Genomic DNA, 21,333 nt, shown 5'->3' with positions numbered 1-21,333 from the left:
AAGCCTATCAATTTGAGTTTCAGAAAACATAACCCATTTTGATTGAGTCATTTTCAAACAACCGTATCTTCCGACCATCTACGACGACTACGAAGAGTTTGTTCAAGTCTGTTTAACCTTGTTCAAGAGTCCAGACTAACTTGGCTGTCGACGCATGGTTCAACCTAGCCCTACGGGGCAAATTTTCTCAGCTAAGCTGAATCTTTGGTACTTGAGACATTGTATCCACCGGCATTGAATGGTCCGTAATTACGTGATTATCACACAGAAAGTCACCGGACGAGAGAAACCACTGGAGTTCGAGATGTTCAGCTCTGGTATCATGTCAGATGAGACAACGTGAGCAACTCGTCATCGCAGTGTTCCATCGAGTATAGTCAACCTCAGCATCAATAACCATTTTCAGCAGTGCTCAGCCGCAGCATTAGTCGTGCCTGGGGAAGGATGTCATTCTTCTGAGGGCTGCTCGGTTGCGAATAATCTTGCATGGCTTGCAAGTCGGTTGCAGCCGCTGGGATAACGTGGCTAAGGTTACATCATCCGGGTCTGCCTAGTTCTGTCAGGAAACTTCGGTTGAACGAGTCCATGACTCCATACTTTAGTCTTTTCTTCCGATAAGACACAAACCGTGAACGCTTCAGTGTTCTGTGATGATGAAGGATGCGCCAAGCCACGCCAACAGCAGCTTCATAAAAAGTCTCGGTCCTGCGCTAAGCTCAATCCGCGATCGTGATCATACGCGTCAACTGCCTTGCAACATTTCCGGCCGTGACGTGTGAATTTCCGAAACGTTAAAGGTTCTGAACGCACTGCCACGCGTGATGTTCCTCGAGATGCAGGGAGGAGCCTTATCTTGAAGAAGAATCCCATTGTCAGCCATAAGGGGGAAATTTTGGCGATCAGGGGCCAGTTCCAGAGACGACAGGCCGGCAACTTTTTCAATCCGAACTTATCCGTGCGGATTATCACGTCGGGAGTAATAGCAGGGCACATTCGTTGTTTCGGACACATGGTGGTTGAACATCATACACTCACACGACTCATGTCCAACTCCGCGCACCACGACACAATCCTCGCGTACGTCGCGATGTGCTCTGTGCTTTTCTTGTCCGCCACGCTTCGCCCCTCTGCAGAGCGGAGCCAACAATGAACAAACTCGGGGATTAATTTCTCTCAACTTTAACCGTGGGCCAGAACCACGAGGAAAGACAGAACGGGGCCAAACAACATTCCATTTTCAGTCCGGAGATGGATCACTTGAGACAGAAAGTCTGGGGGAGCCAAGAGCGAAAGGTGCGAGATTTTCAGACGAGGACTTTGAAGGCATCGTCGGCGTCACTCGGCACAGTCTCGCTCTTGGCGTGCAGATTACTGATATCGACACCGAACGCAATTCTTTTGGCATCACGCTAAATATATTGCTTGCAACCCTCCCGTTGCCGCGTCTGGCGAGATGGTTGGTCTAGCTCGGCTGGGCGGGCTCGCTCGCCTTCCGATTCCCGCGCGGTTCAGTCGGCCCAGACCAAAATAGAACTTTGCGTTATTGCGGCATATGAGAGCATCCGCGCCAGAGCAGGTCCTGTGCGGGAGGGTGGCGAAATCTTTCCAGGAGAGGTAAGTTGGCCTGGGTTTCAGTTTACCCATGCCGTCCGCGTGTGGAGGGTCAGCAAGAGGGGGACGAAAAATTGCCCAAGTGCACGACCGGGGGCCTGAGCCTTCAGCCGGCCTTCAATCAAGGAACAACATCCGGCTTGTGGGGTTGAGAACTTGCGGAGTTGAGGAAATTGGTCAGAAGACTGGTCCTCGATAGGCCAGAACCGTTGCAATTCGTCAGGAACGGCTGGCCGTGAGGCGGGATGATGCCCCCGAACCACATGGGATCCTGTCTTTGGATTACGTGACAGGGCTAGCCGGTGCGGAAGGACTCCAAAATCCGACTGTGCCGGTGGAACATTCTGCTCGCATTCTCCATGAACACAAGAGGAAGCTGCCCGTGAGATAGGAATACCCTGTCAGCTATCAGGCCAAGACAGCATAAGCGAGCAGGGAGACCCAATGTATTTTCAGGGGTACATGGTTTGAAGTGCCACCGGCTCCAAACCTTGATATTGACATCCACCGACAACAGGGCTGTCCGCGGGATATAACGGCTCGGTGTCTTGGTTTGTGCTTGCACGGCGCCGACATTTAGTGTTTTCATATACACGCTGGACTCCTATTGAGCAGATCATAAAAATTTTGCAGCCGCCAAGCCAAGCGATAACGAAGTCGATAACGGACGGCATTATAACCACCGAATTGAGCTCGGACACTCAGAGATCAACAGTGAAGTTGCCTCTCGCGTAACAATAATCAGAAGACTCTGAATTGAATGCGACATGAGGAGAAAAAAAGCCGCTTCAAAGAATGCAACATGCGGTTAATAACCTCAACTTCGCGAAGTGAGGGATGTCCATTCTGATGCCCACCCCAAAGGCGTGGTAAGTTGGCGACAGACGCGCGCCCAGCTCGAGTGCCCACAGACTTGGGACAACGGATGAACCCTTCAACATGCACATCTGCGGTTAGATCGGGGTGCCGAATGCGTTTTCTGACACAAGAATCCACGTGGAACTGCGCCTTCGCCTAACGGTTTTGAGCATCAGCTAACGATTTCCGGGTTATGCAGCGGGTCCAGACGCTGGATGCTACATTCCAAAACGCCAAGCGTTGATTAAGGGGGACCTTGTCTTAGTTCATAATGGGCGCGCCTCTGTCCATTGACCCTTGCAACCTCAGCGTGTTGTCTTTGCAACTCTCTGAGGCGTATCACCAGCCTCATGTCGTGCTTCAATGGCATCGATTTCCCAGAGCGTCTTGTCCTGCAAGACATCCCGACATTGTAAGGTGCACCTTGGGGTAAAGGCAGGCATTTTAGACTCGCGTCGGGTGGTTCTCGACTTCAGATGGCATCGCGTATGTCAATCACTCAATAAATAGAAAAGCTTCAGGGGATGGAGACCCACGTCGCAACGACTTCATGACTCGCACCGCTGACCCGTGACTCCATCCGTGTAACGGATAACCAATATCGCCCAGCCCACGGTCCTGGAAGACGTGCGCACTGGCTTTCGTACAAGACGATACCCATTTCCCACTTTGAGACCGCCGCGAAGTCGTCGCGCGTGGATGCTAACCAACATCTACGGCGTGCGGGTTCACGATGGCCTTTGATGCGGCAGTCGCATCCGTTACCCTCACGGGTAGCATCCTCTCTTTTCTAGCAACTACGGGCGTGTTAATTTCCTTCATTTTCTACCACGATCAACAACGCTCTTTCCGCCATGCTCTCGTCCTCAACCTGACGTTGGCCGGTAAGTCATTGATCGCCAGTTGTGGCTTCCCTTGGTGGAAGATGCTGACTCGAGCCTCTTTCCAAAAGAGTTCATCAACTCTCTCAACAATACCGTATCCGGAATCATCTTCATCAAAGACAAAGATCTGAGGCCCGGCGCGGCATGCGTGCTGAACGGCATGATTGGGCAGCTATCTGTCCAAGCCTCCGACTTCTCCATCTTAGCCATAGCCGTAGTCACTTTCCTCACCATTACACGGAAGACGTACATGCCCAATACTTCGACATTCAGGAAGTTCATCATTTGCGCTTCCGTCTGGGTGGTCCCGATCATCACGAGCGCCACGGCGACCGGCATGGGCCAGATGGAACCCGTCAGCGGCAACTGGTGTTGGATCTCCCGCAACCGACCCGACCTTCGATACTCCCTTACACACGGATGGCGCTTCGCCATCATCTTTACTACGATACTCATCTACCTCTACGTCTGGTGGTACCTCGGCCGCCACTTCCGCTCCATGGTCGACACGTCAGATCCCCTCTACGATTCAACCAACTCTGGCTCTAGTGTCGGCAACGTCATGGCCTCTTCCATTCGCAAAAAGCAAGGATTCGAGATTATCCCAACGCCTGAGTTAGAAATGGACCAATTCGAACGACCGAAGCCCACGTTCAAGGAACCGTTCAAGACGACATCGACACCGGACGACGACGAATTGAAGGAGTGGTCGAACAAGGTCAGCGGTGGTGTTGGTCCGACCGAGCGGACTGTCTCCTTTGAATCAGACGAAGGGGTCGAGCCCATTACAAAGCCAGCGAGGGCATCTGTCACCGCTGATGACGTGGAGGGACAGAGAAAAATGTCCGCAAGGATATCCCGCTTTGACGACAACGAGATGGACTTGAGCCAGGCTTCCGAGGCCAGATTCTCATACCTTGAGCAGGAGGATAAGCTGCAACAAAGCCAGTTCGGAGGGCCCTCTGCCTACCATCGCGACATGCGAAGGCCATCAGCCATGTCCGCACGGTTTTCCAAGTACGGGTTCCCTGACCTGTCCTCCAAGCGCAAGGGATCCAGGAGCAGGAGCTCAACTCTGGAGTGGCGCATGCCACCAAAGAGAGACTTCTCCGCCAGAGATTTCCCGCAAAACCCAAGCCTCAAGAACGTCGCCAGCAAGCAGCCCGCTGCTGAGAACGTGACGGCCACGATGATGAGCGACTTCCCCATCCGGTCACAGACGAGAAAGGTTGAGCGCGAGATCAAGCGCATGATGCTTCTCAACGCGTACCCCGTCATGTACGTTCTGTTGTGGATTCCCGGCCTCGTCAACCGTCTTATGGAGGCCTCTGGCAATACATCTCAAAGTCGAGTTCTGGCCGCCCTCCAGAGCTCAAGTCAATTTATTGGGTTTGCAAACGCAATTACTTATGGATTCAACCAACACGTCCGACATAGGATAAAGGGCGATGTATGGGGTTGGATACGGCGACATAGCAGGTAGCTGCCAGTAGTGTTGGATGAGTTATGAATCAGATGAAATAATATAGTTCGAGAATACCCTACCATAGCCTTTAGTCAATCAAGAAGGATATGCATTGACTGATACAACTGTCTCTCTCTCCGCTCCCGACCCCAACTTTCAATACGTTGAACTTGCTTACACGATGGCTGAGAGTAGGCGTGGGCCTTGACAGGTTTGATGGTAACCTACCTGCTAACGTTTTCCCGTTTAAACTTTCGAGTTACAATACGAAATCTCCAGCAGTTTACCTATGGCTAGGACACCCTTGAGAGTTAGCAATGAAAAGGGGAAATTATTACCCAACCAATTGGCCCCACAAAAACTTACTTTCGCAAGAGCGAAAGCAACTCAAGCTTTCCGGTGCAACCACCTCATACCTCCCTCTCTCCATACTGCCTTCATGTGCCACATATTGACCTTCCAAAGCCCATCGTTGTCGTCTTCACTGAGCTCCATGACATGTTTTGATCCTCCGAGCAGCCTTCTCTCGCTCGAGCCGAGTTCATCCCCACGAGTGTAATGCTGAGCCAGAGGCCAAGGTCGCAATGGGTCGTCATTGTCCGCAACGTCAATGCGAATGTTGGTTACAAAATGGGTCGTATCCATCGGGCCCACAGTGTTGAGGCTGTGGGCCTTGACGTTTTCGAAGCTAGACACATCATTGCCGTTGATAGTTAGAGCAACATCCGGGGTCATAGCGGACGCGAGCAGAGAGGCGTCGTTCTCGTCAAAGGCAGACATGATGTGGTACGCAGCATCGGCGATTGCTTCACGAGTCGTCAAACCGTTGAGCTAGATAGCGCTAGAGGAAGACATGGGCTGAGGGTGAGGAGTGTGAATCAAAGTAGGTGATAGGTTCTACTTCTCGATTGTCACGGGCTAGAGCCCGGCCGAGATCTCCGGCTTTGCCGGAGCAGTTACTGAGACCCGGCTCCGCTGGGTCCACTATTCTGCCGCAGCACACCGCCTAGCCCTGGTGTGCTTCACCGCCGCTAGGCGCCTATCCCTGTAAAGTCCCTTCTTCCTTCTTCAGCTTAGAATAGTCAATCGACAGCACCTCTATGTTGAACAAGCCTAGGGGCTAGCCCCTTATATATTCTAAGCTTAATAATAAAGACGCTATATAAAACCTCACGAGTGCGACAGGATGGATTCGCTAGAGGGTAGCGCAAACGATGTGATGAACGCTGAAATTGACCGCCGGATCAACGAAGCGGTGAACGTAAGCATACGTCCTCTTTAGGACCAGATAGTCTAGCAGTCAACCTAGATGACGCAGCTCTTGACAGCTCTAAATAGGCTTATGTCACCAGATAGAGCAACCCCTACGCTGCTTGCAAGTAGCATACTGACCCTATCCACAGCTGATATAACTATACAGGCTCTAAGTGACGGTATAGTGAAGGTAGCTGAAGGGCAAAAGAAGCCCCTACTGAATCCCCTAAAGTTCACAGGAAAGCGTAAAGACTACCTAGCATAGTCTCAGCAAATACGTAATAAGATAACCCTGGATATATAGTGTATAGGGGGTAAGGCTGAGGTCTAGTATTATATTAACTCACGCTTTAATATTAACCCTCAGCAAGTTGTTGCTACCTTCTATGCTGCTGGTGGCCCTAAGGGTAAATAAGACCCCTCTGAGTTTATAAGGTACTTAGACTGTATATATAAGGACCTAAATGCTACCTCTTATGCAGCTGCTACGCTATAAACGATCTAGCAACAGGACGATCAGTCTCTCGCCTCTTTTCTCCCCTAATTTGAGAGAATACTGTCAGAAGCTGGAGGGGTAAGTTAGGCAGACCAGGCGAAGATAACCCTCCTCAAGGGAGCACTTAGTATGCAGCTCTAGCAAGCTCTTATTACTGTCGACCTCCCTATTAATAACTACTATAGATAGCTTATATATATATAAGATGTAGCTGCAAGGCTAGAGAGACTTCTAGCTATAATGCATAGGAACAGCTCATACCGCCCTAGAGCCCCTAAAGCAAGCAGGCACTATAACGACGATAGTGATATAGTTATAACCAGCGTAAGCTGCGCAAGGAACAAGAAGAGAGCTATAGAACCACAGCGCCACAGATGCTACTCCTCCTCATCTAAGTCTGAGGGTAGTAAGCAACCACATAAGGATAGTCGCTGATATTACCACTGTAACAAGATAGGCTATATCGCTATATAGTGCCCTAAGCTAAAGCGTTCAGGACCAAAGAAGGTTAAGAAGGTTAAGAAAGCTAAGAAGCTAGAGGAGAGCAGCAATAATAGTGCTACAGATGAGTTGAGAAGTTCTGAGGCTGAAGAGAGCTTAGGAAAAGAGTAACTCTAACGCAAAGTCAGGCGTTAGAGGCAAAGTCTAGTGATATCACAGAATAGAAGCAGTTTAAGCATCATATAAGCAGCAAGTCAGTAGTGATCACTACCTGCATATATAGAGGCACTCAGGCGGACACCCTAGTGGACACTAGGTGCGACCTATACGCCCTTATCAACTACAACATAGCCTGTAAGCTCCGCCTGCCTATAGTAGACCGCTCTGAGCAGGTAATAGGCAGCTTTAGCGATAGTATAGGTGCTACGAAAGCAATAGGCGTAGTTATCTTTAACCTTAAGCTATGCAGTTATAACGAGAAGATCTTTATATATACTATATACAGCCTTAGCGACAACCTATTCCTAGGGAAGCTATAGATAGAGAGGAACTATATCCTATATAATGCTGCAGCACAGCATATACAGCATAGGAGGGGTGGTGTAGACCTACGTCTGAAAGGCGAGGAAGAGCTAGAATAAGTACGCCAGATTAGGACTGCCCGCTTGCTCCTAGGAGCCCCTTTTGCAACGCTCTATAAGAGGGCATATTAACACACTAAAGGCACTACTAGATATAAAGTTCAAGCGATCAGCTTAGCAGATATACAGAAGGCTCTTATAAAGAAGACTGAGAAGGCAGACCTAAAGGCCCTCCTTCCGCTAGCTATACTAGCTGAGTTCCACAAGCTATTCCAACCTGATGAAGCTGCTAACCTTCTACTGTATCGCCCTAGGGTCGACCATAGGATCCCTATCAAATAGGACGTTAGTAGTAATAAAGCTATACTACTATAGGGTCTGCTCTATAGCATGTTATGAGAAGAACTCCTCATCTTCCATAAGACTCTATAAGACCTACTTAATAAGGGCTTCATCTGCACTAGCAGCTTAGAAGCATCAGCCTCAGTACTATTTATATATAAACTGAACAGAGAAATATGTTTCTACATTAACTACCACGCTCTTAACAAGCTTACTAAGTGCGACTGATACCCTCTTCCCTTGATTTGAGAGACGCTATAGACTGTTAGCGCTGCTAAGTGGTTCACTAAGCTAGACGTAATAGCAGCGTTCCATAAGATCCAGATCGCTTAGGGAGAGGAGTATAAGACAGCCTTCCAGACGAGATATAGGCTATTTAAATAGCTAGTTATCCCCTTTAGGCTCACAGGAGCCCCCACTATATTCCAACGATATATTAACAGCATACTTTAAGAGTATCTAGACGACTTTGCAACAGTATATATAGATAACATCCTGATCTACTTAAACAGCTTACGATAAGACTATAAAGCAAAGGTTAAGCTAGTACTATATAAGCTTACTGCGGCAGGGCTATATTTAGACCCTCATAAGTGCGCATTCTCTGTGAAGATAGTTAAGTACCTAGGGTTTATTATTACAGCTGGAGTTAGTATCTCTTGCGACCCTGAGAAACTGAAGGCGATTAAGGAATAGGCAGCTCTAAAGACAGTTAAAGGAGTCTGAAGCTTCCTTAGATTTGCAAACTACTACTGGATCTTCATCCCAGCATACTTAGAGATTGCTGGACCCCTGATAGCTCTTATAAAGAAGGGTGTCCCCTTCTGCTGGGGTAAGGAATAAGAAGCAGCATTCTAGGAGCTTAAGAGGATCTTTGCTGCTAAGCCTGTTCTATATCAACTGGACCCTGAGCGCACAACTTATGTTGAGGCTGATTGCTCCAGCTTTACCCTTAGAGGCGTACTCTCACAGGAAGATAAGCATAGCAGACGTCACGCAGTAGCCTACCACTTACAGCAGCTTAACGCTGCCTAGTTCAACTATCCGATATATGATAAGGAGATGCTAGCTATTATGAGCTGTCTATAAGAATAGAGAGTAAAGCTATAGAGTGTCAGCCACTTTAGGATCCTATCAGACTATAAGAACCGAAAGTACTTTATAACAAAGCAGAAGCTTACAGAACAGCAAAGCTCATAGGCAGAGGAACTATCACAGTATAACTTCAAAATATAATACCAGCTAGGAAGTAAAGCAGTAGTGCCAGATGCACTCTCTAGATGTGAATAAGACGTACCTACGTCTCTAGAGGATAAGCGTAAATAAGGTTGAATCCTATAGCTCCTCCCAGAAGCAACCCTACCCTCAGCATGTATATAATATATAGAGACAGCACTATTAATGCTTATATTTACTAATGATAAAGAACTATAGCAACTCTAGGATCAGACCTAAGGATAAGATGAAGTCTACCAGCAGGCCTATACTGCTGTGAAATAACAAGAAAGAAGCTTCCCTCTAAGCCTTAAGCTAAAAGTTCAGATCGCTAAGTGTAAGATTGATAATAGCAACTAACTACTGTTTAGAGATCAGATTTAGGTATTAGGTAATAAAGATCTAGATAATAATATAAACAGGCTACACACTTATATCGTTTAAAGCACCTACAACTTAGTGCTTAGTGGCTATCTAGGAAGAGATAACACCCTTATGCTGGTTAGTAGACGGTTTTACTAGCCTATTCAGTTGCACCTAGTATAGCGTTTCTGCTATAACTGCGATAGTTATAGGCGCAGTTATATCTAGAGGGAACATTTTAAGGGACTTCTGAAACTACTACTGATACCACAGCATATATAAAGCAACCTCGCTATAGATTTCATTACTAACCTTCCCCTTATAGATAAGGGTGAGAGATATCTTTAGGTAATTATCAACCAGCTAGGTAAAGGCGTAACTCTCAAGGCGATAGAAAGTATAGAAGCTGAAGCCTATGCTAAATGATTCCTAAACTGCCACTTTAGGTTTCACAGCATCCCTATGTTAATTATGAGCGACAGAGGGAGCAACTGGATAAGCTGCTTCTAGCGGCAGTTCTGCAAGCTTTTGGGAATAGAGCAGCAGCTTAGCACCACCTGCCACCTGCAGACTGATAGAGGCCTAGAGAGGATAAACCAGGAGATCTAGGCCTACTTATGCAACTACGCCACCTACTCACAGAAGGACTAGGCATATAACCTTCCAGCAGCTCAGCTAGCGCTTTGTAGCTGCGATAATAGCGCTATTAGGATGAGTAGCTTCTTCCTAGAGCATAGATATAACCTAGAGCCTATTATGGTTAAGGAAGCAAACCCAGCAAGCCCTGAGGGCACCTGTGAGGGCTAAGCACGCAAGTTAGTAATAAGGCTTCAAGATGTGATGGATATGGCCTAATCAACCCTTACGTCAACGCAGCAACGCTACGAGGAACTGGCTAATGTGAAGCGCCAGCCTACAGAGAGACTAGAAGTAGGCGACAAAGTCTGGCTTTATATAGGTTATTATAGATCCCCTAGGCCTTGCAAGAAACTGGATTAGCTACACCATAAGTATATAGTTACAAAAGTCATCTCACTATATATGGTAGAGCTTGATATACCAGCAGCTATATACCTATGCTTCTATATAGATATCCTGAAGCGCGCAGGTAACAACCCCTTACCCAGTCAAACGTTAGATAATGAGCAGCCGCCACCAATTATAGACGATAAAGGCGAAGAGACCTGGAATATAGAGAGTATTAACGCTGCTACCTGGAAGCGTCGAGGGCGCAGGCGACGCCGCGAGGTTCTGGTTAAGTGGGAAGGATATACAGAGAGGACCTAGGAGCCTATTAAGACGCTCCAGGGGACAGAAGCAATAGAGGCTTACGAACGCCGTTACAGCTCTGCGATAGAGCATAATAGGGACCCAGCCTTAGCGCCGCGGGCGCGCCGGCGGAGGGGAGCAGGGGGGTGATATCACGGGCTAGAGCCCGGCCGAGATCTCCGGCTTTGCCGGAGCAGCTACCGAGACCCAGCTCCGCCGGGTCCACTATTCTGCCGCAGCACACCGCCTAGCCCCGGTGTGCTTCACCGCCGCTAGGCGCCTATCCCTGTAAAGTCCCTTCTTCCTTCTTCAGCTTAGAATAGTCAATCGACGGCACCTCTACGTTGAACAAGCCTAGGGGCCAGCCCCTTACATCGATGCAGTGAATGAGAATTCAGAATACATGTAGGTTTGGGCAGTGTTTATAGAATTAATTCCAGATCGCTGTCTATTGATCATATTTGTCTGTAATCCAATCGTATTCGTCCGAGTTCTTTTGTAATCCCCAGACCGTCAGAGCTGTGGAATGAATTGACCAACCTCCGTTGATGGAGGTCTTTGTTTATTCTGTGAGTTCCCCTTCTTCCCTCCTAACTTTCTCCTTCGCAGTTTGCCGCCTGGAGGCGCACCTTTCTCACTGCCGTATGTTAATCTGTGGGTTGACAGCAGCCAAAGTGCCGATGTCGACTGGCAAATTTATCATTTAACTGTAACCTTGCTAGTGCTCATACACGGTTAGACTATTATTCATTCTGGAAATTGGATTAGAAGTCATGTGGTTGAACAGAGGCTGTACTCCAGCTGCACAGAACTAAAGTCTTTCGGTGGGTTTAAACGAATCTGAAGTTGGAGAAGTGTACAGAGTAGCATCGTCGAAGTCACAGGCCCGCTGGGTGGCCCCGCCTTTCCGACAAAGGCGGGGGCTGATGCGGGACACGGAATGCTCGGCCGACGACCCGAGCCCAGTCCTTTGCCCAGTGTTTTCCAATCTCTGGGTATGCTTTTTGTAATCATCGGCATTCGGCCTGTTTCGGAATGCCGAAACATAGGACTCTTGGCATTATGTACTTCCGTATCGTTCGGCCGGTGGCTTACACGAACTAGCAGTAGCCAGAGCCGGGTTGGATTTGAAGCTTCAAGCTAACTGCAAGCTCTAAAAGAACTCACTTTACAGGGTGTGTTATTGTAGAACCAGTAATCCTAGGACTTAGGCTAGCCTCGAGCACATCACAAATCGATCAATATGCAGAGCACACTTCCAGCTTCTTGGTACCGCGAGCCAGGGTTCTATCAGTTGGAACGGCGAGCGATATTCAGCAAATCATGGATCCTCGTTTCTCACATTCACCAGTTCAATGAGCCTGGGAAATACGCCCGCTATGAGATGGCAGGCTACCCTTTCTTCATCATCAAGGACCGAGCAGGAAACATCAACGCATTTCTCAATATCTGCCGCCACAGGGCTTTCCCGATTGTCCACGAGAATGAAGGCAAAGCATTCGTGTTGTCTTGTAAATATCATGGTAAGGCTCTTCGCATTGAATAGCAAGATTTCAAGGTAGTCCTGACCGCTTCACAGGCTGGTCATACAGCATGAACGGAAACTTAGCCAAGGCTCCCCGCTTCGATCACGTTGAGGACTTCGACAAGGAGGAGTACAAGTTGTACAAGGTTCACAGTCATGTGGACCGCCTGGGCTTCTTCTGGGTGAACCTGGACGCCGCCGAAAAACCCACATTGAGCTGGGAGGAGCAATTTGGCGGTGTTGACACCCAGCCTCGACTGGAGAATTTTGACATGAGTGATTATGAGTACAATCACACCTGGTCGATGGAGGGCAAGTTCAACTGGAAGACATTGATTGAGAACTATAACGAGGTTAGTCAGTCAAAGCCAAATACCCCGGTATGGTACTGGTCAGTTGTTGAAAGTTCTTAGTGCTACCATTGTCCCACGGCGCATCCTGGACTTGCGCCATTTTTCAAGGGCAACAAGCAGATGAACTACGGCCTTGAAAAGTATTGGGTTGCGCATTTGGGCGCAAAGGGAGAGCAGCGCTCGGGCTCAGTCAGCCCGACGTACATGTTTCCCAACGCCTCTGTCACTTTGACGTGAGTCTATACTTTGTCACATTGAGCGAAGTCTTGATTGGAGGCCTGCGGTTCTGACATTTATCACAGCCCGGTATTCTTCTACATGATGTCCATCGTCCCAACATCTGCAACCACTAGTTTGATGCGATACGAGGTTTATCGATCTAAATCAGCGACCCCGGAGCAAGTCAAGGAGAAGCTCGACTTCTTCAGTCAGGTCGAGTCAGAGGATAAATGGCTGGCCAATGGCTCCCAGGCAAACCTCAACAGCGATACTTACATGACCGGGCCGTTCCACCCTGATGTAGAGGAAGCCGTTGTCTATGTCATTGGCAGAGTCAAAGGAATGCTTCATGAGCACGTGGATGAGGAGAAGAAACGCGGAGCAGAGTGGTGGCCTGCTCGCAGAGGTCCTGTTCAGGCAACCAAGTCTTCTGCAGAACAAGATGAAGCGTTTTGCCGGGGTGTCTGCGAGAATTCCGCACTCCGTGGCGGCTCTGCCCCTGAAGGATTGGCATGGTAAAGGAGGATCCAGAAGCAATATTTGGTAGAAATTTGTAACTAAATTTATTGTCATTTCATCTCCTGCGACTATGCAAGTTCCCAAAGCTTCCGTGCACCGCTGATCTCGGCTCAGGTCTTGGAAAGAGTTTCTAAGTGTGGTCATCTGGTTGACCGGGTCATGGTAAACGTTACGTCAAGGCGGATGGCTGACGATGTCTATCATCTAATGACTGAGAAATAGTCAGAATGTTGTACATATCAATAGTCCACGTAGGCAGCCTTTTGGTTGCAGACAGTTGCAATTTGCACGTATGCTTGGAGCCTGGAATTCCGAAAAACTCGACATATACAGCTACGTAAGCCCAGAGAATGACAAAGTTGTGTCAAGTGAGAGGAAAGATCACCAGGCATACTGATTAATGTAGAACGCCTATCTAATTTAAACAGGCGCTCTCCTATCCTGGATGAGTGCCTGTGTAATGCGAACACTACAAGCCCGAGTTCTTTTCTGCCTTGGAGATGGGCATATCGAGAGAAATCGACTGGGCACTTTCAAACGTGACGGTGGTGTCAGCATCGTAGGCCCGAAGCTCCAGTCTGGCCTCCTGGGCCTCTTGTTTAATAAGTCTCGCAATAGACTCCGACCTAGGCAACAGTCGCAACTTGAAGGGCATTGGTCGGTTTACCTGAGAAGTTGTGTAGGCGTCAGGGTCCGGCACAATCTCTTTGCCCTGTGTGATATATTAGCACGAGGTTTGAGATGGAACAGCCAGGGCTCTCCAGTAACACGAAGAACTCACCTGATCGTCAAGGCCCGGGAGGATTCGGAAAGCCCAGAGCAGGGACACAATCGTGAAGTAAAGACTTTGTTGCGCAAGAGCCTCTCCACTGCAAACGCGACGGCCCCAGCCAAACGTGTTGTGACCCCTCTTGTTCGGGTAGGCAGGCCTATTGAAGCCGTCCAGGAACCGCTCTGGCCAGAACCTGTCGGGTTGGGGATACTCCCGAGGGTTACGCTGAATGGCGTAGAGGTTGCCAATGATGGCAGTCCCTTTCGGAAAGAGATATCCGTCGTAGACATCATCTTGAATGGGAGCATGAGCAGGGCCTCCCAGCGCAAACGGGGGTCGCCAACGAAGAGTCTCGTTGATGATAGCCGCAACGTAGGGTAGATTGTCCTCGTCCGACCAATCAGGGTATCTGCCTTGGCCGATGACGCGGTCAATTTCCTCCTGGGCTTTGGTCTGAACATCTTGATTAAGACACATGGCCAGGATGAATGTCAACATTGCACTAGTTGTCGTGTCAACACCGGCGCCAATGAAGTTTCCCGTCAAATTCGAGATCTCGACCTTGCTTAGGCCATGTTCTTCCTTCTCCCTGAGGAGCCTCTTTGCAAAGTTGTCTCGCGATGCCTCCGCGCCCTCTGCAGACAAGGCATAGAAGTACTTGTTGGAGGTCTCGGCAAGTTTTCTGAGTTGGTTCGGGAGCGGATTCAGCCACGGCGGCATCTTGGTAAGAAATGGGATAGCCTCTGTGTACGTTTTCCCCGGGAAACCAAGGTTCGCGCTGCCGACAAAGGCTTGCGCAACCTTCAGAACTGTGTCATTCTCGCTGCTGATACGCCTGCCCCAAGCAATGACGGACACGATGGAGACGGTGAATCGCAAGGCACTCGAGACGAATCTCTCAGAGTCCTCTAGGCAATCCTTGATCAATAGCTTGGCTTCGTTGGCTTGCATCTGACGATACGTTTGCACAACTTGGGCATTTGCGGCAGAATGCTATTTGATAAGAGGATGATTAGCCTTGAACGATGAAAATATCGGCTTGTTGTTTTGTTATTGCCCTCGGAAAGGGTTGCTTACGGTAAGTCTGCGATGTATACGCCACTGCTCTCCGTATTGAAGGCCGGCTTGATTGAACTTGTGAAGACCAAACACCTTGCCGGTTAGTGTCTTCACGGCTCTGGAAGAATAAGTATTTGCGCGCTTGTCACAAAGCTCGGACATTGACCAAGCATCATTGCAGATCATGATGGGGGTGTGGCCATCCCAAATGGTGATGATTGGGGAGTGATACTTCAAGGACCATTCCTCGAACTTTTTCCATTGTCTGATAGGTGGGATGTGAAAGATGTTGCCAAAGAGGGGCAGTGGAAAAGGCCCTGGAGCCATTTTCTGCCTGAGTCGGAGGACGCGAACATAGTCAACGAAGACGTAAATGATGCCAAAGGCGACAGTAGCCAAAGAGCATACAATAATGAGCCCCAAAAAGGCCATTGTGTTTGGCCTTGAGGAGTGGTGATATGGAGAAAGTGAAGTCAACGTTTTGAATGTGTACTGACGCGGAGGTACTGCCCGTCAGAGAAGAGGTCTGGATGGGAGGTCATTGATGTGCCTACATACGTTCTCAATCACCTACCATACACTTGTGTCCCTGTATGCTCGTTTGTCTCGGCCGGATTCGCTCAACCCGTGCCTTGGCCCACGAAAGGTTCGTGGCCGTCGGTCACGTACGTGGGAGTTCAATGCGGGACAAATCGGTGGCCAATGAGCGAATCTGAAAATCAAATGCGACGTCCGCTGCCCGCCGGCCGAAACTCCGTGTCCTGCATACGCTAGCCCGAACAAATCTGAGATAAGCGTCCTACAGCGATACCGATGTTTGGTCCAGGGTTGCCATGTTTGAGCCAGGTGTACTTCATGTGATGAGATAAGAGAGGCCACACGCGAAATCGTTTGTTCCCTTTTCGAGCACGGGCGGATAGTGATCACAGCAACGATAAGGGCTACGGCAATATGGCCAAGAAAGCGATAGGGGCGATGACGAGAGGGACAATGGCGATAAAACCATGGTAAAAAGAAAGATTGTAAGAATCGATGAAATACCAATATAAATGAAGCCCCTAGAATAATAGAATGAAGCAATAAGTAACGTCGGCAACTGGGGAGTAAAAGTCCTCGTCAAACCATCAGAGTAAATAACGAGCGGACTGAGAAGAATTTCTGAGGATAAAATCACGCGTCACTGTGCTTTAAGAATGCGACCATTTATTGACGGCTTTGATGATAGCTCAAATGACTCAATGCAGCGTTTGACTATCTTCTGACTATTTCTTTTCCATGTACTTGCGAGGCACCGGGATTGTGGCATAGTTTGACATTGCGTCCAGATGCTCCTTTGGCGAAATCGGCTTTCCTTCCTTCACGTAGGTTCCTAGCAACTTGAAGTAGTTGATGTAGTAGGCGGGCGTGTACGTGTTGTAAAACTTGGCCTCTTGGTCGGTTGGGTTGCTGAACGTGTGCGGAGCCCGGACGGGCACCGTCACATAATCACCTTCCTTAGCGTCAATCATATCCTCGGTGCCATCAGGCTTAGGAATGTGGTAGCGAATAGTCCCTTTCGTCGTCAAGAAAGTTTCGTCGTGCATTTCATGCCAGTGCGGCGGCGGCCCCTTGAGGCCTGGTGGAAGGGTGAACTCAGCCGCGCCGATGCGATTGTCTTGTCACACGGAATATACTTGTTAGCATGCAACTTGGAACGTGCCTCCAATCTGACGCCTCCACCACAAAACTTCATTTGGACTCATCGGGGGAATCTTACTGGTTCGCGACCCGTCTTCCAAAACGCGACAGGTTATCAGTCCTAGTTTGAAAGTTTCGCCAGCTTTGGCCGGCACGAAATTGACCGGAATTCCGTCCGTGGGGATGTCACGGCCAGGACCAATCTCAACATCGTCATCCTCCATGATTGAAAGGATGATTTGAAAACCGTTGGGCAAATGGGTTACAGGTGATATTACTCAGGAGGTGGGGGTTGGATACAGAACCGCTGAACAGAATATGATGTAGCAGGAAGGAGACCGAGAGGATTATATGTGAGCTTGCCGACGGACTTCTTCAAATTACTGCCTCATTCGGACCGGGCGAGGTACAATAAACTCCGGAACTCGAAAAAGTAAAGCTTAGTGATCCAAGTTCTGTATCGTCGGGGTTCGTTTCTTCGGCCGGGTTTTCCATCCGATGCTGCGGAGCGTGCTCCACCCCCGCATTGAACAAGCCGCGTCTGGGCCGAGCTCAATGATGGAAAGAAAAGATTACTGCTGCTTTTCGATATATTGTATAGCATAGACAGCCAGTCGTCCGCGACTCGGAGGAAATGGACATGCTTTTTCATTATTAATTACACTGACAGGCCATCGACATCAGACTTTCTCTGCTTAAATTTGGCAATTGCCACTACAATACCACCACTATGTACTACGAGCCAGGCAAAACTGCACACAACCTCCCGCATGATCCTTTCAAAGCATGCGTAGTTCCACGTCCAATCGGCTGGATCTCAACCGTCTCGGCCACGGACTCTACCGTACATAATCTTGCGCCCTATTCGCAGTTCAACAACCTGACATTTGATCCTCCCTACGTCATGTTTTCAGCCAACCAGAAACCAGACATGCAAAGAAAAGATACGGTCCGTAATGTCGAGTCGACCGGAAAGTTCTGCTGGAATCTCGCAACATGGGACTTGCGCGAAGCCGTCAACATTTCCGCAGAACAGGTTGGATACGCAGTGGACGAGTTTGAGCGCGCCGGGCTGCGTAAGGAATACAGCCATTCACTGCCTGGAGATCCCGTTCCCATGGTTAAAGACAGTCCAGTGAAGTTTGAGTGCGTCTATCACTCGACTATCAGGTTGCCTGCCAACCCACCAATGGGAACTGTCGACGTCGTCATCGGCAGAGTTGTAGCTGTTCACATCCACGATGACGTGCTTACAGACGGAAAATTGGATGTCAAGAAAACGCAACCAATCGCTCGTTGTGGTTACTTCCAGTATGCGGTCATTCGGGACACCTTTGACATGGTGATTCCCGGTATGGACGACGCCACTCACGCGGGGTTGGAAGGGAACAGCGGGATTCACAAAGAGATCAGAGAGGGCAAACTGGGACAGAACAGCTTAAAGTAGATAGGACTTGATCATGTTCCATAGAAAATTACGTAAACCAATTGACATCCGGAACTGGGACAGCTATAAGAATGTGCTCGGATAGTGTAGTGAAGTCATTTCGTGTCCAATTTGTTCCTCAAAGGACTAGCTAGCGTTCTGGAAAATGCTTTGGAGGAACAAGAAGTCGGGCAAACTCTGAAATTCATCAGTGGAAAATTCCTCATCGATCATCATCGTATCTGACGGTGCCATCATATCTGACATATCGCCGTAGTTGAAGCTGGGAATTGAGTTCTTTGACTGGTGGTCTCCCAATCCCGACATCATGGCGTCTGGCGACATGTACACGTCTTCGGTAGCATCAAGTGCGGCATTACGCGGGCCAACCGTCTGATCCGATGCCTTTTGTGGTGAGAGATGGGGCTGCTGTTGGATAGGTTGAGGAAAGGTCTGCGCAGCTGACGGACGTCTGGCGGCCATGCCGCCATTCGATGGGGCTGCTGAAGGTGCACCCGTGAGCTGGGATGCACGGGATGCTCGTCTCTTTCTCTTTCCAAGAGCATCTTGCCGTATAGAACGTGCTCTCCCAAGCTGCCTTATGATCGATCGCCATTGCTGGGGCTTTTTGCCGCCCAGGAGCGAAAGGGGATGCTCCCATCTGAGAACAATAGCCTTTTCAATTGCTTCCCATGCCCGTCGTGATCCCTTACAGAGAGGGTCCTGTTGCAACCAGACGAGGACTAACGAAAAAGAATGCCACTGAGTGTACGAGCTGAAGAGCCAGGCCCAGGGGCGTGTTCGCGGATCCGTTCTCAGCTTGTAGTTCAACTCAATCACCTCAACAGCGACAAGGAAGAGCGTTTTACGAATGGTTTCCGACAAATCGTCTGGTTCTTGTAGTGGATTACATCCGTGCAATCTGACTTTGTGGAAAAGCATGCGAGTAAGAATCACCGTGACCTATGGGCTCAATTCTCAGTATTGATCCATTTGGCTGCATTTACCCAGCCAGATAAAGTGATTACTTACCCAATGGAAAGGGACTGTGGGAGAACATTCTCTCAGGTACTTCTGCGAAAACGCTGCCTCACAACCATCGATCCAGTCGGATCGTTCCTGGAAGGATAATTGTGAGTAGGGTTTCCCTGTAGCTCCGCAGGTCCTCCTCGAGTCAATCATGCAACGATACATGCTAGTTATCTGGCACCGCGCCAAGGTAAATGTTATCTCTGTGATGCCTCTTGTTTCGGGTGGGTACTCCATCATGGCCGGATGCAGTTGAGTATCGTTGAGATTGCGAGGCATTTGTGTATCACAACTGCTCATCTCGAGTCTGTTCATGTAAGTTAGACAGGAAACTGCATTGACATGTTGTTCTCGGGCGGAAGTACTAACAGATTGTACTCGCCCGAGTAGTCCTCTGCAGAAGGTGTGTCGAGGACCGCGATCTGCCACCATAGTCTTCGCCGCATCTCGATGTCGAACTTCGAAAGTCGAAACAAAGAACCTTCTCGATGAATTCCAAAGTTCTGAGCAAGTCTTACGGCCAACCCAGTGAGGTTCCAAGACAGTCTCGGCTCATGGTGCCGAAGGAAGATGATATACAATACCAATGCCTGTAGTGGTTGTATGTCTCCAGTATGAATGAGCATGGCGTCCGAGAACATTTGACCCATTATATCACGCATCAAAGAGAGTACCTGTGCCTGTGAGAGATTGAAGATTTCACCACACTCTTCCTCGCTAAGACTTGTCACAGCACCATATTGGAGAGACAGCAGGATGCACCGCGAACTCTGTCTAGGAGCCGGGGCAGAAGGACTGGCTGACGCGATCGTCGATTGTTCCAGCGAAGGCAAATGAAGCAATTTGGTGAGAGGCTCAACACGTTCTTTGTAAACCTTCCATAAATGGTGTTTGTGCGAGTTGAGGACAGCCAATACGCGCTCTTTGCTCCCAGTCTGTTGTATTGATGCGTGTGTAGGATCTGGGTTTCCGGATTTCGAAGTCGTCGGCAAGGAATCGCTACACTCTTCCACATCTGAGCGTTCATCGTCCGTTGCAGAATCACTGCTAGCCTGTAAAACCGCGGTGAGAAGCTGTAAACACAACAATGTGGCAAAAAAGTGCTCACCTCAGCATTAAGAGTCTCCCAAAACCATCGTCTGACGTATGTGTCTCTCCCAGCATCAACAATTATTCTGCCGCCGTTCTCACCATCTTTGGTCTTTGGAACACTATCCTTCGACGGCTCCGAAGCTTGGCCATAGTCTTCAAAGCAGACTGTGTCGTCTTGTACAAGAGCCTCAACGCCGACTTCAGTCGCAGGAGTCTCGATGGTCGGTGCAGAAGCCGGGGGAGAGGGGTGCTTGTGCTCGCTGGTCCCTTCTGGCTGAGGAGGGGAAGGTGCTGAATTGCCTTGTCGCTGCTCAGTTCGTTTTGGTTCAAGAGTCTGAACAACTTTCTCCAGCCGTTGTAGCATCGCGACAAGCTCAGGCGCTACAGCAACTTCAGTCTGGGCTGTCTTGCCTGCCGGGAAAATGCACTCCCCGCCATACTTGACACAGTTTCTGCACGGCTTTTGCTTATCGCACTTGACTTTCCGTCGGCTGCAAAGATCGCAAGATCGTCGTTTTCTCCCGGCATTGCTTGTCGGCGCTGGCGCTGATGTTACTGTTGGCGCTGCCGGCGCAGGGTCGGGATTAGGCGGCTGCTGTGAAGACGAAGCATTTGAATGCGCCATATTGAGAGTAACACTCTGGCCCACTGGTCAAGAACGAGTGGCGGTACAGGAAATGCCGAACGTCGCGCAATGTTAAGACGAGCAACTCGGTAAGCAGTCCAAGGGGCGAAGCAGAGCTTCCGATGACTTAGAGAGATCCATAGAGGAGCTTTCTGAGGCTAACAGATCATATTCCTGGGCAAATACGACCCTGTCGGCTGTCGGCCGAAGTGGCCGACAATGGCCGCAAAAAGGCAAAGCCCTCTTCATGTCAAAAGT

The 21,333-nt window shown here is 49.2% G+C and overlaps 6 protein-coding genes across 6 annotated transcripts; 3 read left to right on the top strand and 3 right to left on the bottom strand.

The window, feature by feature from the left end:
* Positions 1-3,202: 3,202 nt before the first annotated feature.
* On the top strand, positions 3,203-4,795 carry CGCA056_v005458 (uncharacterized protein; the record flags this gene model as incomplete). Its single annotated transcript, XM_037320710.1, has 3 exons — positions 3,203-3,353; positions 3,422-4,729; positions 4,791-4,795. 3 exons carry the CDS (start codon positions 3,203-3,205, stop codon positions 4,793-4,795), a joined length of 1,464 nt encoding a protein of 487 aa, XP_037180734.1.
* A 410-nt stretch (positions 4,796-5,205) lies between these two features.
* Positions 5,206-5,598, bottom strand: CGCA056_v005457 (uncharacterized protein; the record flags this gene model as incomplete). The annotated part of the gene is made up of 1 exon (XM_037320709.1): positions 5,206-5,598. The coding sequence occupies one exon, from the start codon at positions 5,596-5,598 to the stop codon at positions 5,206-5,208; it is 393 nt and encodes a 130-aa protein (XP_037181127.1).
* Positions 5,599-12,022: 6,424 nt separating this feature from the next.
* Positions 12,023-13,395, top strand: cntA-1 (Carnitine monooxygenase oxygenase subunit; the record flags this gene model as incomplete). The annotated part of the gene is made up of 4 exons (XM_037320708.1): positions 12,023-12,302; positions 12,359-12,657; positions 12,718-12,890; positions 12,960-13,395. 4 exons carry the CDS (start codon positions 12,023-12,025, stop codon positions 13,393-13,395), a joined length of 1,188 nt encoding a protein of 395 aa, XP_037181128.1.
* A 469-nt stretch (positions 13,396-13,864) lies between these two features.
* COX2-3 (Cytochrome P450 monooxygenase COX2) lies at positions 13,865-15,658 on the bottom strand (the record flags this gene model as incomplete). Its single annotated transcript, XM_037320707.1, has 3 exons — positions 13,865-14,107; positions 14,177-15,160; positions 15,245-15,658. The coding sequence occupies 3 exons, from the start codon at positions 15,656-15,658 to the stop codon at positions 13,865-13,867; spliced, it is 1,641 nt and encodes a 546-aa protein (XP_037180735.1).
* Positions 15,659-16,488: 830 nt separating this feature from the next.
* CGCA056_v005454 (uncharacterized protein) lies at positions 16,489-17,127 on the bottom strand (the record flags this gene model as incomplete). Its single annotated transcript, XM_037320706.1, has 2 exons — positions 16,489-16,880; positions 16,983-17,127. The coding sequence occupies 2 exons, from the start codon at positions 17,125-17,127 to the stop codon at positions 16,489-16,491; spliced, it is 537 nt and encodes a 178-aa protein (XP_037181130.1).
* A 506-nt stretch (positions 17,128-17,633) lies between these two features.
* CGCA056_v005453 (Uncharacterized protein) lies at positions 17,634-18,350 on the top strand (the record flags this gene model as incomplete). The annotated part of the gene is made up of 1 exon (XM_037320705.1): positions 17,634-18,350. One exon carries the CDS (start codon positions 17,634-17,636, stop codon positions 18,348-18,350), a length of 717 nt encoding a protein of 238 aa, XP_037181131.1.
* Positions 18,351-21,333: the final 2,983 nt, after the last annotated feature.

The sequence above is a fragment of the Colletotrichum aenigma genome, assembly GCF_013390185.1.
Source record: "Colletotrichum aenigma strain Cg56 chromosome Unknown KSG_Cg56_contig03, whole genome shotgun sequence".
Classification (NCBI taxonomy): Eukaryota; Fungi; Ascomycota; class Sordariomycetes; order Glomerellales; family Glomerellaceae; genus Colletotrichum; species Colletotrichum aenigma.
This window is presented reverse-complemented; position numbering and strand designations above follow the sequence as displayed.